Source organism: Xenopus laevis, chromosome 6L (assembly GCF_017654675.1).
Source record: "Xenopus laevis strain J_2021 chromosome 6L, Xenopus_laevis_v10.1, whole genome shotgun sequence".
In the NCBI taxonomy this organism is placed as follows: domain Eukaryota; kingdom Metazoa; phylum Chordata; class Amphibia; order Anura; family Pipidae; genus Xenopus; species Xenopus laevis.
Window position 1 is genome coordinate 65930912 of NC_054381.1, and position 15449 is coordinate 65946360.

At 35.1% G+C, this 15449-nt stretch overlaps 1 protein-coding gene across 3 annotated transcripts in view; it reads left to right on the forward strand.

Moving 5' to 3' along the window:
- The window catches only part of bbs9.L (Bardet-Biedl syndrome 9 L homeolog), a 138862-nt gene extending 127155 nt beyond the window's left edge, over nt 1–11707 (forward strand). For all 3 annotated transcript variants that reach the window (XM_018266587.2, XM_018266589.2, NM_001093943.1), the window contains 2 exon segments: nt 7478–7700; nt 10474–11707. In XM_018266587.2, the coding sequence (XP_018122076.1) occupies nt 7478–7700; nt 10474–10502 (252 nt within the window). In that variant the 3' untranslated portion in view covers nt 10503–11707.
- Nucleotides 11708–15449: the final 3742 nt, after the last annotated feature.

Genomic DNA, 15449 nt, shown 5'->3' on the forward strand with positions numbered 1-15449 from the left:
GTGTGGGGCCAAAAATACAAAATGCTTGGGACCTGGTGTTTTCCAGATAACGGATCTTTCCATAATTTGGATCTTCATACCTTAAGTCTACTACAAAATCATTTAAATATTAAATAAACCCAATAGGTTGGTTTTGCTTCCATTAACCTTGTAGGGAGGACCCTGGCACTAATGTTTTTTATTTAACTATTAGGTGGGGGGCTGACCACCAATTCATTTTTTTAACTTTTATGGGGGGCCTCTAACCGCCAATTGTTTCTTTTAACTTGTAGGGGGGGTCCCTGGCTACCAATGGATTTTTTGTGTTTATGTTTTAGCACCCATGTTTGTGTGGCTTTTTTTATTGTGGTGTTGGGTCTGGATGGGGCCTTCTTTGATGGGCGTGGCCTTCTGTGGTGGGCGGGGCCATCTGTGCTGGGGGGGGGCATGGGGCCCAGAACATTTTGGTTGTACGGGGCCGTAATTTCTGATGGTGGTTCTGTAGGACATTTTAGACAAATAGGAGGGGACCTTTTTACCCATAAAGAGGATCACTGCACCAGAGGCCACCCCTTCAGACTAGAGGAAAATAACTTTCATTTGATGCAACGTAGGGGGTTCTTCACAGTAAGGTTAGTGAGGTTGTGGAATGCACTGTCTGGTGATGTTGTGATGGCTGATTCTGTTAATCCTTGTGGATGCTTGTGCAAGCACAGTTGTTATTCTATTAACAACCAATCAGGTCTTTGCTTTTATTCTCCAACCTATAGCAGGCTGTTCAAAACTAATTGCTGAACTGTTGCTATTGGCAACTGCATTTGTACAAGTTAGCCCCTGTGTTTTTTCAGTCAGCGCCACTGTTTCCTCCTTGTTTTATATGCTGTTAGAGCCAAACTTTCTGGTAATATTTTTATTGAAAAAGTATGTGTATCACGGGTAGGACTGTGTCATAAGTTATGATTTGTCTGCGGTTTGTCTCAGCAGTTTCTGTTAAAAGAGGCAGGGCTGTACCTCATCACAATCAAGACAGATAATCCAGGGATAGGGTGATGTCACCCTTTCTGTTTTTTTTCTTTTGTCTCCATAACTTGACACCCACACTTTCCCTTAGCAGTGAAACTTACTTGTAGGCTGCAGGTGAAATTGTCACCCCAAAATGACATTATTGGTTGGAGATTATCCTGCTCCCATGCCATAATCATGAGCCTTTCCAGAGAAAATAAGTAGAGATTAGACACAGAGCCATTTGATATTGATGTGACCAATCCTGCCTCTCTGGGCAGAAACCCGCAGTCTCCGTAATTAATATTGTGCATAGTTTATAAGGGCAAATAAAAACGTAACATTATAATAAAATTCAGTGGTGTACATAAGGAATTTATTGAAAGCCGCACTAGATTGTAAACTCTTTTGGGCAGGTCCCTCTTTACCTCTTGGTTGGTTTTTGTATGTAATCTGTATGTACACCCTTTTTTTTAGCAGTTGAATATTTTGATGCTTTATAAATATGTGTTAATAATAATACCCTGTTTATGGTCTTAAAGGAGAAGGAAAGCTACCGAAGCAGTTTTTTTGTTAATAGATTAGCCACAATAGTGCAAGCTATAACACTAATTATTCTGCGGAATGCTTTACCATACCTGAGTAAATGACTCTAGACACTCTCTATGTTTGTTTAGGATAGCAGCTGCCATATTCAATTTGTGTGACATCACTTCCTGCCTGAGTTTCCCTGCTCAGTCATAGCTCTGGGCTCAGATTACTGCAGAGAGGGGAGGAGAGGAGCAAACTGAGCATGCTCAACCCCGTGCCCTGGAGGTTTATGCTGAAAACAGGAAGTCTGATATAGAAGCCCATGTGTACACAATAGAAGGAAAGAAATGCTGAGTTTCTTTTGACAGAGGGCTCAGAGCAGCATTACTTTGAGGGTTTACTGGTGTATTTATATAGACCTTTCTGATAAAGCTTACTTAATTTTAGCCTTTCCTTCTCCTTTAATGTTTAGTGTGGTCACCCTTGTTACCTTAACCCTAAAACCTTTTGCTTGACTTGTCCTTATGTCTTGAATTCCTGTACCTAATTGTGAAAATACAATTCAAAAACTCGGTGTGATTCATTTTCCGAAGGCATTTTTAGGCGACTTCAGAAAACGAATGGGGCCGAGTGCCATCCCGCCAGCGATTTACATTTTAGCCGACGGGAAGGCAGGGGGCAGTTCGGGGAGATTAGTCGCCCCGAAAAAGAGGAGATTTGTCGCAGGGCGGCTAATCTACCTGTATCTGCCTGTGTGCCCTGACCCTTAACACCTGCTTGAAGGTGGTGTAAACTTTTGGGGCAAACGTAACAACTTTTTCATTAAGAAGTTTTATTATATACACTGCACACTTTCGCAAACTATAAAATTCACAATTGCTATCCAACTGTCATGTGATGGGCAAAGTGTTCGAAAAGGCAAAATTGTTTACTTTGCAAACCTTTATTCAAATTGTGAAGAATTGAGAACGATTTTTGGGTTAGCGACCAATATTACATTCCCTCATAAGTCTGAGGACTAACACAATTACAGCCCTTTGCACACAACCCTATTTGCACCTTATTCCTTACACTAAAGTTTACCACATTTGTGCTATCATTTCTTATAAGCCTATATTTGTTAGATGCTTTAAACACTATGCTGTGCCATGCAACATCAAGAATATACATATACATACATAAAGTATACATTGCTCTCCTCATTATCTTTCATTTATGGTTAATATAAAGTATACAAATTATAGTCATTTCAGGTGTTTAAATGCAAAGCATCAGTTCATAGATGTCAGCAATGTGAAGTCCTGCCCACCATGTGCACAATTTACGACTGTATAAGTTAAGATCTAAACTGGGAATAAAAGATATGACTCAAGTAAAAACAATTTCAGGAAAACTATAGAACATATGTGTTAGCCTGATACAAATGAAGGGTGTATCAAATTTTACATCTGCGGCTGACAAACAGTATTGCTCTGATGTGTCATAAACCTGCTTGGCTAGCATAACTGATGACATAGAAAAAATTTGATTAAGACCATTTGTACTCGCAGCTGAGAAAACACTGACCAGTTGGCTTAACCTAGTATTGGCAGTACTTATCTTTCTATATAAAAACCATTGTGTCTACATTATATTCCTAAGTCATAAAATGACACACTCTTGAAATGTATAAATGGCAGTTCTTAACACATTCAGTAATCTATATCCCATTCAGCATGTAGTGTTACAAGACAGAAATATTTCCCTTACTCTCCTCAGCCCAAGTCTTTTCTACAGATGTGAAATATAGTAACATTTATCATCATGGTTAAAGACTGGTGTATTTAATCTGAACAAGCACCAATTATATTCACTAATTTGCAAAGAAAAAATGAAAATTAAGTTTTTTTTATGTAATTATAAGAATCTTTATAGAAAACTATTTTTTTAAATGTATGCAAGACTAGCTTACAGCTGTACAACATGCTAGTGAGTGCTGGTCTGTGAGTATTTTAAGACTATATCACAAACATAGGATTCTGCAGGTGACCTTTTTAACCTATTTATGGGCCATGTCCTCTGTCATGGGTACATTCTATAGCGCCAAGTTGTCTTAAAGGAGAACTAAACCCTAAAATGAATATGGCTAAAAATGCCATATTTTGAATACTGAACTTATTGTACCAGCATCATATTTCAGATTCTCAATATCAGAAATAATCCAGGACTTCAAACTTGTCACAGGGGGTCACCATCTTGAAAAGTGTCTGCCACACTCATGCTCGGTAGGCTCAAAGCAGCTGTTGAGAGGCTAAGGTTAAGGGTTGTCCTAAATTATCAAGCAGAAAATTAAGTTAGCCTGTAATATAAGCCTATGCTACAGGGCTGATTACTAAATTCTGATGCTAGTTGCATTGGTTTCTGTGCTGTCATGTATTGATACTCTGTATTAATTACTAATCAGCCTTATATTGGGACATTTATATTCTATGTGTACTGTATATTTTGAGTCGGCCCCTAAGCTGAGTAACTGACAGCAGCACAGAGCATGTGCAGGAAATGAGCAGAAAAGAAGATGGAGAGCTACTGGGGCATCTTTGAAGATCTTTACTTCTAAAGGGCGATGGTTTCCTTGGGCTGGAACAGAAGCCCAAAACATAATGTACAGCATTTCTAGCCTACTTCTTTAGTTAAGCTTTAGTTCTCTTTTAAAGAAAACGATACTCCCAGAATGTATACTTAACCAACAGATAGTTCATATTATATTATGTGGCCTGTTAAAGAATCTTAACAATACTGGAATATATATATCAGTAGATATCTCCCTTTTACATTTTACCACGAGCCATCACTTTGGTCTGTTTGCTTCAGAGATCACCTGGCCAGAAATACTGCAGCTCTAACTGTAACAGGAAAAAGTATGGGAGTAAGAGACAGAACCTTGTCCATTAATTGGCTCATGTAACCTAACATGTATTTGTGCCCTTGGTTTATTTGTATGCACTGTAAATCATATGATCCAAGGGAGCAGCTCTTGGTACTTAAAATGGTAGTTTCATATTTAGCATTACCCAATGGCACATATTACTAAAAAGTATATTTTTATGGAAATGTTTTTTTTAAATGGAGCAGGGTTTGACATGTGAGCTGTTTTATGCAATATATTTTTTATAGAGACCTACATTTTTGGGGGTATAGTTTTTTCATTAATGATCGATATCTCTCTGCAGATATGGTGCTAATGCTGTTGCTGTATCTAACAATATCATATTTGTTAAGGGTGACCGATCTAAATCCTATATAGCTAAAATGAATAACTAAGGATCTCAAAAGTAGTAAAATGTTTCTTATAGGTTGGTGTCACCTCTCCAGTCTCCTTCTCATGTGGCTAATGATGTCACCCGGAACACCTCTGTTGGAATTTACGGCCTCCTTACTAGCACTTTGCCATATAAAATTCCTCACCTTATTATTGTTATGACAGTGCACACAGAGTTTTATGATCAGTCTGAAACCAGATAACCTTTCATTTCATTTTCCTTTACCATTTTACAGTTTGCGCTAAATGAATTTTAGCAGGTCACCCACAAAAAAAGGTGTGATTTACCCCCACTGATGCCAATGGAGGCCCGCAACAAATTTTCTGAAAATATATTCCAGGCTGTTTGAAAACTAAAGTGAAGGCTTTCTTTGGTACATCTTGTAAAATGAAGTTGTTAAATTAATCCATCTGGCATACATTTTAAGCTGGGGTTTATAGTTAACGCCTGGATTTGGACACTTGATGCATGGGTTTATTTTATAGATCCATGTGTTTTTTTATTTTCTTTTGGCACACTCTAATGCAGAAGATTTTTCATTCTTTGTTTCCTTTACCCACATTGCTGCCTTTTGGCTTATCATTCATTTAACTGTCTGTGTTGTTGCAGCTTTGTATATGACATAATGTATACTTATATGTGTGAACATGTATACAGTATATATGTGTGTGTTTGTATATAGAGAGAGAGAGAGATAGAGAGAGAGAGAGAGAGAGAGAGAGAGAGTGAGCATTTGTATATGTATATACAGTAAGTGTCATTTTTGGAATGTTTAGAATAATGTGCAGGAGATAAAAAGCCTGGTGTGTGACCTACATAGATATAGATATCGTATTATTGTTAAGGGTTTTATATCCACTTCAGTTATATACATTAGAATCCCCATTTTACTTTTCAGGGGACCAGAAAAAAATAGTGCATAAAATATTATATTTTTGTGGGATCACAAAAAAAAACTGTAAAGAAACTTGTAAAAGGTTTCACTGTAATCATAATGTTCCTCACCCAGTTATTTTTCCTCATAACTGTACCAGATCAAACAAATGACCAATAGTAGTTAAAGGAGAAGGAAAGGCTAAAATGATGTAAGCTTTATCAGAGAGTCCTCTGTCAAAAGAAACACCACATTTCTTTCCTTCTAATTGGACTTCCTGTTTTCAGCTTAAACTTTCAGAGTTCGTGCTTGAGCATGCTCACTTAGCTCCTCTTCCTCCTCCCCTCCCTGCTTTAATCTGGACTCGGAGTTATAAGTGAGCAGGGAAAGACTCTGGCAGGAAGTGATGTCACAGCAAACTAATATGGCAGCTGTTATCCTAAACAAACAGAGACAGTGTCTAGAGCTGTTTACTCGGGTATGCAAAAGAATTCTAAAGAATTAAAATTGTGTTTTAGCTTGCCCTGTTGTGGCTAATCTATTAGCAGCAAACTGCCAATAGCTTTCCTTCGGGGTAAACCAGAACACTGGTAATAGGTATGCTTTCTAATTGTCAACCTGGCAACTTCGCAACCAGTTTCATTTCAGCACCGTAAATTTGTAAATTGTATCATCCATTTTTTGTATGAAGTGGCTTCCACTTTATATTTAGATTGGGAGAATAAATGAGTAATCCGATTCAAATTGCCATCAAGCAGTTAGTTTACATTTCAGTGGGCCTCAGCTGAAAGACCCCTTTGTGTGTATTTACAAGAACGTATTTCATTTGCAATAAATTAAGTGATAGTGGCCTTCCTTTGCTTTCCCTGTCTGGAACATACAGTGCCATTCCACTTGAGCTATTTTTTATTTTATAGTCCCGAAAGAAAAATGAATCTACCAAGGTCGGAAGTTGAATAAATCTCGCTACCATAATGAAGTGTAATAAATAGATCCTTTTATTTGAAATGGCAGTCTTTAATAATGTCTTTGTAACATTATTCTTTAATGGTAATTGACATGAATTCTCTGGAGTTTGCATGGAAATATGTTTGATGAGCTGGAAGTTTTAGAACTGAAGCCTAAAGTGCTACCTGGAGAATGTTTCTCCTTTTTTTTTTTTTTTAAACTTTATTTTTACAATTCCGAATAGTCCAGGTCTGTGACAGGAAATGAAAATGTGAGCTATTTTCCATTTTAAAACATTGCAATATTTTTTTTTACTATATTTTCAGTTTCTCTGTTAATCTAGCCCTTAAAACTTGGCAGTTTTTGCTTGTTCAGCACATTTGTTACTGTGAAGTGAAGGATGTTGATGTTATATTGTTTCTGGGTTTTTTTTTACTCCATATGGATATGTTGTATATCTCCATAAAGCACAAATAGTGTTACAGAATATGAAAATAACTCTCGAGCAGGACCTATATGAATCCTCTTATAAAGTCCTTGTTAAATCATTTTTCAGTAAAGTGGAACAGAAATGTTCATCTCTGTGCATGAGTCATATAAAACAAATGAAAGGCTTATAATATTAGTAATTTTACCAAAAACTCTATTAGCTCTGAAAATATACATTTTTATAGTATGAAAACTTAAATTTAGCAGTGCTCTCCAGATGCTACATTTTAACATGTCAGGTCTAGCCATATTTTACCAGCTTAACTTGTCAGCCTTGCTTCAAAATATTCAGAATTCAGTATTTTGTATTTTTGAGTGGTCCATACCATAACCTGTATTTTTCTCTATTGCCAAGGGCTGGGAGGAGTCTGTGGATGCTGCTTTATCACATCTTTTGAGAACATGCCTGTCTAAAAGTTCTAAAGAGCAGGCCCTGAACCTTACCAGCCATCTAAGCATACCCAAAGATACTTCCAGACTGAAGAAACACATCACTTTACTCTGTGAAAGAATGTCCAAAGGGGGCAGGTTGTCTCTAAGCGCTGACTCTGGATCTCAGCAAGCTGCTGAGATGCAAGGTAAAAGGGCACATAATTATACCTAATGTATTTAAAGCCATTTTGCTGTGACTGTAGAATCAGCACACTGTATCATTTTATGATTGCTACAGATTTAACAGGTACAGGTATGGGATCTGTTATCTAGAATGCTCTGGACTGGGGCTTTCTGGTCCTTCAGCCTGCTAGAAAATCAGGTAAACGTTAAATAAACCCAACTGGTATTGCTTTCAGGATCAGGATTAATCATATCTTTGTTGGATCAAGTACAATCCATAATTTTGAGCTTTTGGATAACAGGTTTTCGGACAAGGGATCCCATACTTGTATATTTGGCAAGTGTGTTTAAAATTCAGTGTATCAAACAAACAAACAAAAAAGAACACATATTATTTTCCTCTGTGAAACCATTAAATATGTAAAAAATATAAAGAAATAGTCACAATGGAAGATGTATAGTTAGAAGGCCTGAATAGAAATGTAAGTTATAAGGAACACAATATCATTGACATCTCTGATTCTTTTTTATTAAATATTGGGAAAGACAAGTGGTCCCAGTTTTTGTTTTACCCCTACTATTTCCTCTTAGAATCAAATAAGTGCTGTGCATAGTGAACTCATTCCTGTTTGAGCTTTGTGAATATTATATAAGGAGGTGTTCATTATAGAGGGGAATTGACATGGAGTGAGAATCATATTAGATTGTTTTGCTTCCTTGCAAATTTGCTTTTAATTGCGACTGAGCCAGAATTAAGAGCAATCTGAAACCTTTCTTAAAATGTTCTGTTCTACACCATTTAGCCCACCAAAAAAGTTAAATACATTAAAATACAATTCCATCACTCATGCTGAACACTGGTATTTATTGCCCAAGCACCCAAGTTAGTTTTTGGTTAATTTTGCATTTTGCTAGTGCTAAATAATTTTATGCCAATATGGTAGATCACATTAAATAAATAATTCTTATAAATATATTGTGGGTTATGTAGTGACGCAAAAATTAAGGTTCCTTAACCAATAACAACTTCTCAGTGATCACTAACCTAATGCACTTACATTTATGATTAGCGGGCTTAAATGAAGTCAGTAAAATATGAAGATATAGTTTTAAATATCTGTGTCATGATTCGTGGTGTAGTGTAGTGGTGGAAACAGAAGTAAACAATAAAACAAATGTGAAGTATGCAACATTCTGCTTCTGTCTGAATTCTAAAATAAAGTTTGTAATTGTGTAATCACTTACCTTAAGTATACTAAAAAATAATTTAAACATGAATTAAACCCAATAGGATTGTTTTGTCTCCAATAAGGATTCATTATTTCTTAGTTGGACTCAAACACAAGGCACTATTTTATTATTACAAAGGAAATCAAAATAATTTATTAAAATTAGAATTATTTGATGAAGATGGAGTCTATGGGAGATGGCCTTCCTGTAATTTTGAGCTTTCTGGGTAACGGATCCCATACCTGTAATACAGTATGATTACAAACAGATAAATAACTTGTAACTTATAAAAGATCATTTTTTTGATCAATCAAAAAAAGGTAAAGCTGCAATTTCTCATTCTACACTTTTATTATATGCTGTTTGTCTGATTGCAAAAACTTCCCCAACTAATGAATCAGAATTATAATGTTGTGTAATGGAGGGAGGAAATAACTCTGTGTGAAATAACTGTTTTTATAAAGCTCTTTAAATATATATATATATATATATATATATATATATATATATATATATATATATATATATATATATATATATATATATAATAACTATTTAAAGAGCTGTATGGAAAAACAGATTGGTTCCCTGGTTATATTTCATTAAAGGTGTTAACATTGTCTATAAAGGTCTAAAATATTTCCACACTAAGAGCTGTCAACGTGTGTACATGGAAGAAAAGATTTTACAGTCCCAGGTGGATGTTGACTCTCGTCATGGTCATTACTCTTCATGGAGTATTATTAACATGCTTTTTATGCAGGCATGTGTGTGAGACGGAAATGTCATTTTGAACAATTTTAGGCTAGATGCAAGCTTGGTATATGTTCCACTACTTAAATATGACAGATTCCTGTCCCTCAAGTTTTTCTAAAGAAAAAACAATTCTTAACATAGTAGGTTTAGATGAAACACCACTGCTTTTATGAATTTAAAAAAAAATAAATAAATAAAAAAAAAAAAATATATATATATATATATATATAGTGAATAAAGTACACCTTCTTGTAAAATATAAGGATATTATAAGTTACAGAGGGGTTTCATGACCATATAAAAACATGAGGCCGAAGGACGAGTGTTTTTATACAGGTCATGGAACTCCGAGGTAACTTCTAATATCCTCATGTTTTACAAGAAGGTGTACTTTATTCACAAGTTTCAGTGAGTCATGTGACAGAAATGACATCAGAACTCACCGTTTATAACTGATGACATCAGAACTCACCGTTTATAAGAATATAATTTATAAGATATTCATGGCTTTTGTGTAAAATAAATAAATAAAGAATAAAAAACAATTGCAATGCTGCTAAGAATAGGCCATTCTATCACATACTATAAAAAGTTGAACCACCTCTTTAACTGTTTAATCGTAGAGCAAAGAGAAAATGGAATTGTAGATTTATATAGATACCATGGTAATGGTTCATGTTGATGCATAGATTCTATAGGAGTTTGCTAACATATTTGCTACTCCTGTAGAGTTTCCTATAAATATTGCTAAATGTATTGTCTTTTTTCTGTCTTGTTCCCCCTGTATTAATACTGCATTTTCCTTTTTAGGCACACCCATTAATCCTTCTGTTTCCTGAGCAAGGATGCTGCATTTTTATGCAGTTGCATATGAAAATGTGATATTTATGCAGCTACGTGCAATAAAAGTGAATTACTCACACACTGCACTTAAATTGTGAAGAGAAAACGTGGAATTGAAGACCTTGAACGCAGGGGAAACAATTGTCCAGGAAGTGGTAATTCTATGGGGACAACTATGCAGGATCTGTCAGGGATGTGTATTTCTTTTTTGGCAATGCTTTATGGAAGATCCTAATTAAGAAGATCATTTTATATCTAAATTGATAACATGTGTAGAGATAAGATCATTAGTTTATGTTTCTCAGTTAGCCAAAATCATTTTTGCTGTCATATTGCCCACAGCAAATGCATCTATTTATGTTTATTTATGTTTGGAAGTGTATGAGCTGCTTTTGACAGAAAAGCAAGCGCATTAAGTAACTGTTTACATATGGCAGTTTGTGTTTATTCTATGTCTGTCAATTAGGATGGTATCTGTATGGAGCATTAGCAGATGGCTACTTAATGTGTCTCCTAATGCTCAATAATATAGTTCCTCAGGTCTTATCTTTCTTTTGGCAATGAACCAGCTTGTACTATCAGTCTCAATTTTAAGTCATACGCATTACAAGAAAAAAATAGATTATCACTTGCCCTCTGTTATAGGATATGCTGCAGTGACATCTGGGAGGAATTTGTTACTTTTACATTTAGCACAATCTGATCTGCACTTATAGAGAAAATGGACAAGGGACAATGGAAACAGGATTCAAAGAGTGAATATGCGGGGTCCATTCTTGTCATTACTCAGTAATTATTGTGAGTTCTGCTGACATACATAGACTTAACCACGCATTCTTGTCATAGAAAACCATAAAAAGCAATTAAGCTATTAGGCTATTAAAAAGAAACTTCTTAGGATAAGGAGGATGTTGTTTCGAATAATTTATCTTAGTTATGTTTTTTTAAGCAGCGTACACATCTTTCTAGAAAAATTACATTTTGCCTGCAGTTTTACTTGGTCTTCAAAAAGATTATATATTATTATATAAATTGTCATCAAAAAACACCAGTGCTTGGGCAATACTTAGCATGTACCAGATTGTGTGATTTCTTTCACATTTTTAATTACTGTCTGTATTTTACAATGCAAATATAAGTTGTTTTTTTTTTTTTTACATTATTTAATTTAGATGTAATATAATAAATATTTGTTACATTACCAGATTGTGTGGATTCATTTTTTTTAAATTCTGAAGATTATGCAATGGCTTCACATTTCATAACAACATAAAAATACAGTCTTTATATATAGTGAATAAAGTACCCCCTCTTGTAAAATATAAGGATATTATAAGTTACTGAGGAGTTTCATGACCATATAAAAACACGAGGCCGAAGGCCGAGTGTTTTTATACAGGTCATGGAACTCCGAGGTAACTTCTAATATCCTCATATTTTACAAGAGGGGGTACTTTATTATAATACACAAATTTCAGCGAGTCGTGTGACAGTAATACATCAGAACTCACAGTTTATAACTGATGACATCAGAACTCACCGTTTATAAGGATATAATTTACAAGATATTCATGGCTTTTGTGTATTATATACTGTATATATGAAACCTATCATTGCACAGGAAAAATGAAGATCTAGGAGTTACATTTGGAGAGATTTACATTTAAGTATGTACATATATTCATTAATGTATATATTTTCAGTCATATGAAAAAGTTTGGGAACCCCTCTTAATTCTTTGGAGTTTTGTTTATCATTGGCTGAGCTTTCAAAGTAGCAACTTCCTTTTCATATATAACATGCCTTATTGAAACAGTAGTATTTCAGCAGTGACAAAGTTTAGTGGATTAACAGAAAATATACAATATGCATCATAACAAAATTAGACAGGTGCATAAATTTGGGCACCCCAACAGAGATATTACATCAGTACTTAGTTGAGCCTCCTTTTACAAATGTAACAGCCCCTGGAGCCTCCTATAGCCTTTGATAAGTGTCTGGATTCTGGATGGCGGTATTTTTGACCATTCGTCAATACAAAATCTCTCCAGTTCAGTTAAATTTGATGGCTGCCGAGCATGGACAGCCTGCTTCAAATCATCCCATAGATTTTTGATGATATTCAAGTGGGGGGACTGTGACGGCCATTCCAGAATATTGTACTTCTCCCAATGCATAAATGGATTTCCAAGTGTGTTTAGGGTCATTGTCATGTTGGAATATCCAACCCCTGCGTGACTTCAACTTTGTGACTGATGCTTAAAAAATTATCCTGAAGAATTTGTTGATATTGGGTTGAATTCATCCGAAGATGGGGAGCTACTGGGGCATCTTCAGAGACACAGATCTTTCCTGCTAAAGAGCCATGGTTACCTTGAGCTGGAACAGAAGCCCAAAACATAATGCACAACATTTCTAGTCTACTTCTTTAGTTAAGCTTTAGTTCTCATTTAAGGATAGATTGAAAACTGCCTCTTAGTCCCATTGCATGTCATTGAATCTACAGACTAACCCCACTAGTGACCACTTCTGACAGTCAGTTGACATTCACATGGAGTCCTATTTATCAAAGGACGGATTTCAGAGGTTTATGAAAACTCACAAATTCTATGTCATGGAATTTTGAAAAAGGCACATATAAAAAGTAAAGATTTTAGTTTTTCTGATAATTCCTAGCATAAAAAAAATCTGAAAACCTCATTTGAATCCGAATTGATTTAAAAGTTTTGTATTACTGATTTTCGTGGTTTTTACATTTATATTTTTACATTAGAGCTTTTCAAAAAATGGGAAAACCACAAATTTGTTAGATTTGAGGAAAAAAAATCTAAATTTTGTTAATGGGCTCCTCAGGGGTTTTTGGAACCAGAACTTAACTTACAAACTCTAAAACTACTTGTACTGACTGTTACTGTCAATTACATATTATAGCAGTACTACTATGGGGCATATTTCTCAAAGAGCAAAAGGACAGTTCCTCCTTTCATACCATTGGTCACTTGAGGGCTAAAAACCCAATTTCACTTTGTTGTGAGTTTTAGGCCTGGGGCACAAGAGGCTCAAGCAGAAATGTCCCTAATCTTCTGCTTGGCAAACGGTGACCGGTGATTAGAGACATTTTTACTGCTGCTGGTCAAAACTCTTCCTTTTACCTAGAGCTTTCACTGCACTTTTGGTACGATTCAACTTATTGGTATTAACTTGATTCCACATAAGTGTCTGTGTGTTATAAGCAATATTTTGCGTCATTTGTAATTGCAGCATTTGAACATTATTACATTATATGAAGTATCTGGGAAACTTTATGATAGTCTGACAGCTTGGGAAAGAGCCAAATACAAATTCTGGAAAGAGTCTGTAAAATATTACTAAACATTTTGTGTTGAAAGAAATTTGAAAACTATTTTTTTTAAATGCAAAGTCACTAATAAAGATGAATAATACCAGTATCCCCCCCCATCATTATTTAAAATCTCAAAGCTTAAAGGATCAGTAACATACATTTTTTTTTAAAAAAAATTGCTATTTAATCGCTGTCTTTATTAAGAAATGTACCGAAATGCTGCTTGCGCTCCTCATTGGAAAAGCTGACACGGCGACGATCCATCGTGCAGCCCTCAATTTCTCCTCCCTAGCTATCTCCTTTAAGGAAAGCAGGGAGGAGTATTCGAGTGCCGCATGATGGATCGCCGGATCACCTTGTCTGAAGAGGAGCGCAAACTGAGTTTCGGTAAGTTATTTCTTAATAAAGACTTAGCGATTTAAAAGTTTAATTTGTCCTTGTGTTTTTTCCTTTTTTTTTTTTTTTAATTTATGTTACTGGTCCTTTAAAGTGCTTTAACGTGGTCACTAAACCTTATACTTGACACTTAACTATGCAATGAAAAGTGAGAGCTGAGGATCTGCATGCACTATGGATTCTTCATTTATCTTTCCGCACCAGAATGTGACAAACAAATTAAAGTTTTGTCTGACAAACCACCCTTTATCAGATATACCACATTACTCATTTTTGGATTTGTGTTCAGGATACAATGCTGCTTTTAAGCAGAGAGAGAGAGGCCACTGCCAACATATTGATTCACTGTTTATGTATATATATATGGGATCTGATATCCAGAAGCCCTTTATCCAGAAATCTCCAAATAACAGGAAGGCCATTTGCCACAGAGTTCATATTAAGCAAATTATTTTAATTTTCAAAAATTTTTTATTTTTTCTCTGTAATAATAATAAAAATACCTTGTACATGATTGTAACTAATACAGGTATGGGATCCGTTATCCATAAACCAGTTATAAGTATAAACATGGAATGGCCGTCTCCCATAGACTCCATTTTATGCAAATAATCCAAATTTTTTAAAATGATTTCCTTTTTCTCTGTAATAATAAAACTGTACCTTATACTTGATCTCAACTAAGAAATAATTAATCCTTATTGGAAGCAAAACCAGCCTATTGTGTTTATTTAATGTTTAAATGATTTTCTAGTAGACTTAAGGTATTAAGATCCAAATTACAGAAAGATCCATTATCAGGAAAGCCCAGGATCTGAGCATTCTGGATAACAGGTCCCATGCCTGTATATAAAATCAGGAGACATAAATCCTTGTTGGTGGTTAAAAAATCCTATTGGGTTAATGATATGTTTAAATGATTTTTAGACTTAAGGTATGGTGAGCCAAATTACATAAAGATCCCTTATCTGGAAAACCCCATGACCTAAGCTTTCTGGATAATATATCCTATACCTATTGAAATACTAAGCTTATTTTGTAGTACATCTGTCAGAGGTTGTGACTCAGAGTTCTGTTCATGTATAGCATCATAGTCTGAGGGTTTATTCGCCATTGCATAATTTGTCATGTAAAATGATGACAATAAATATGGTCCTTTTTCCAACTAAAAAATAGCGCGTTTATCATACATGGAACAGTTTGG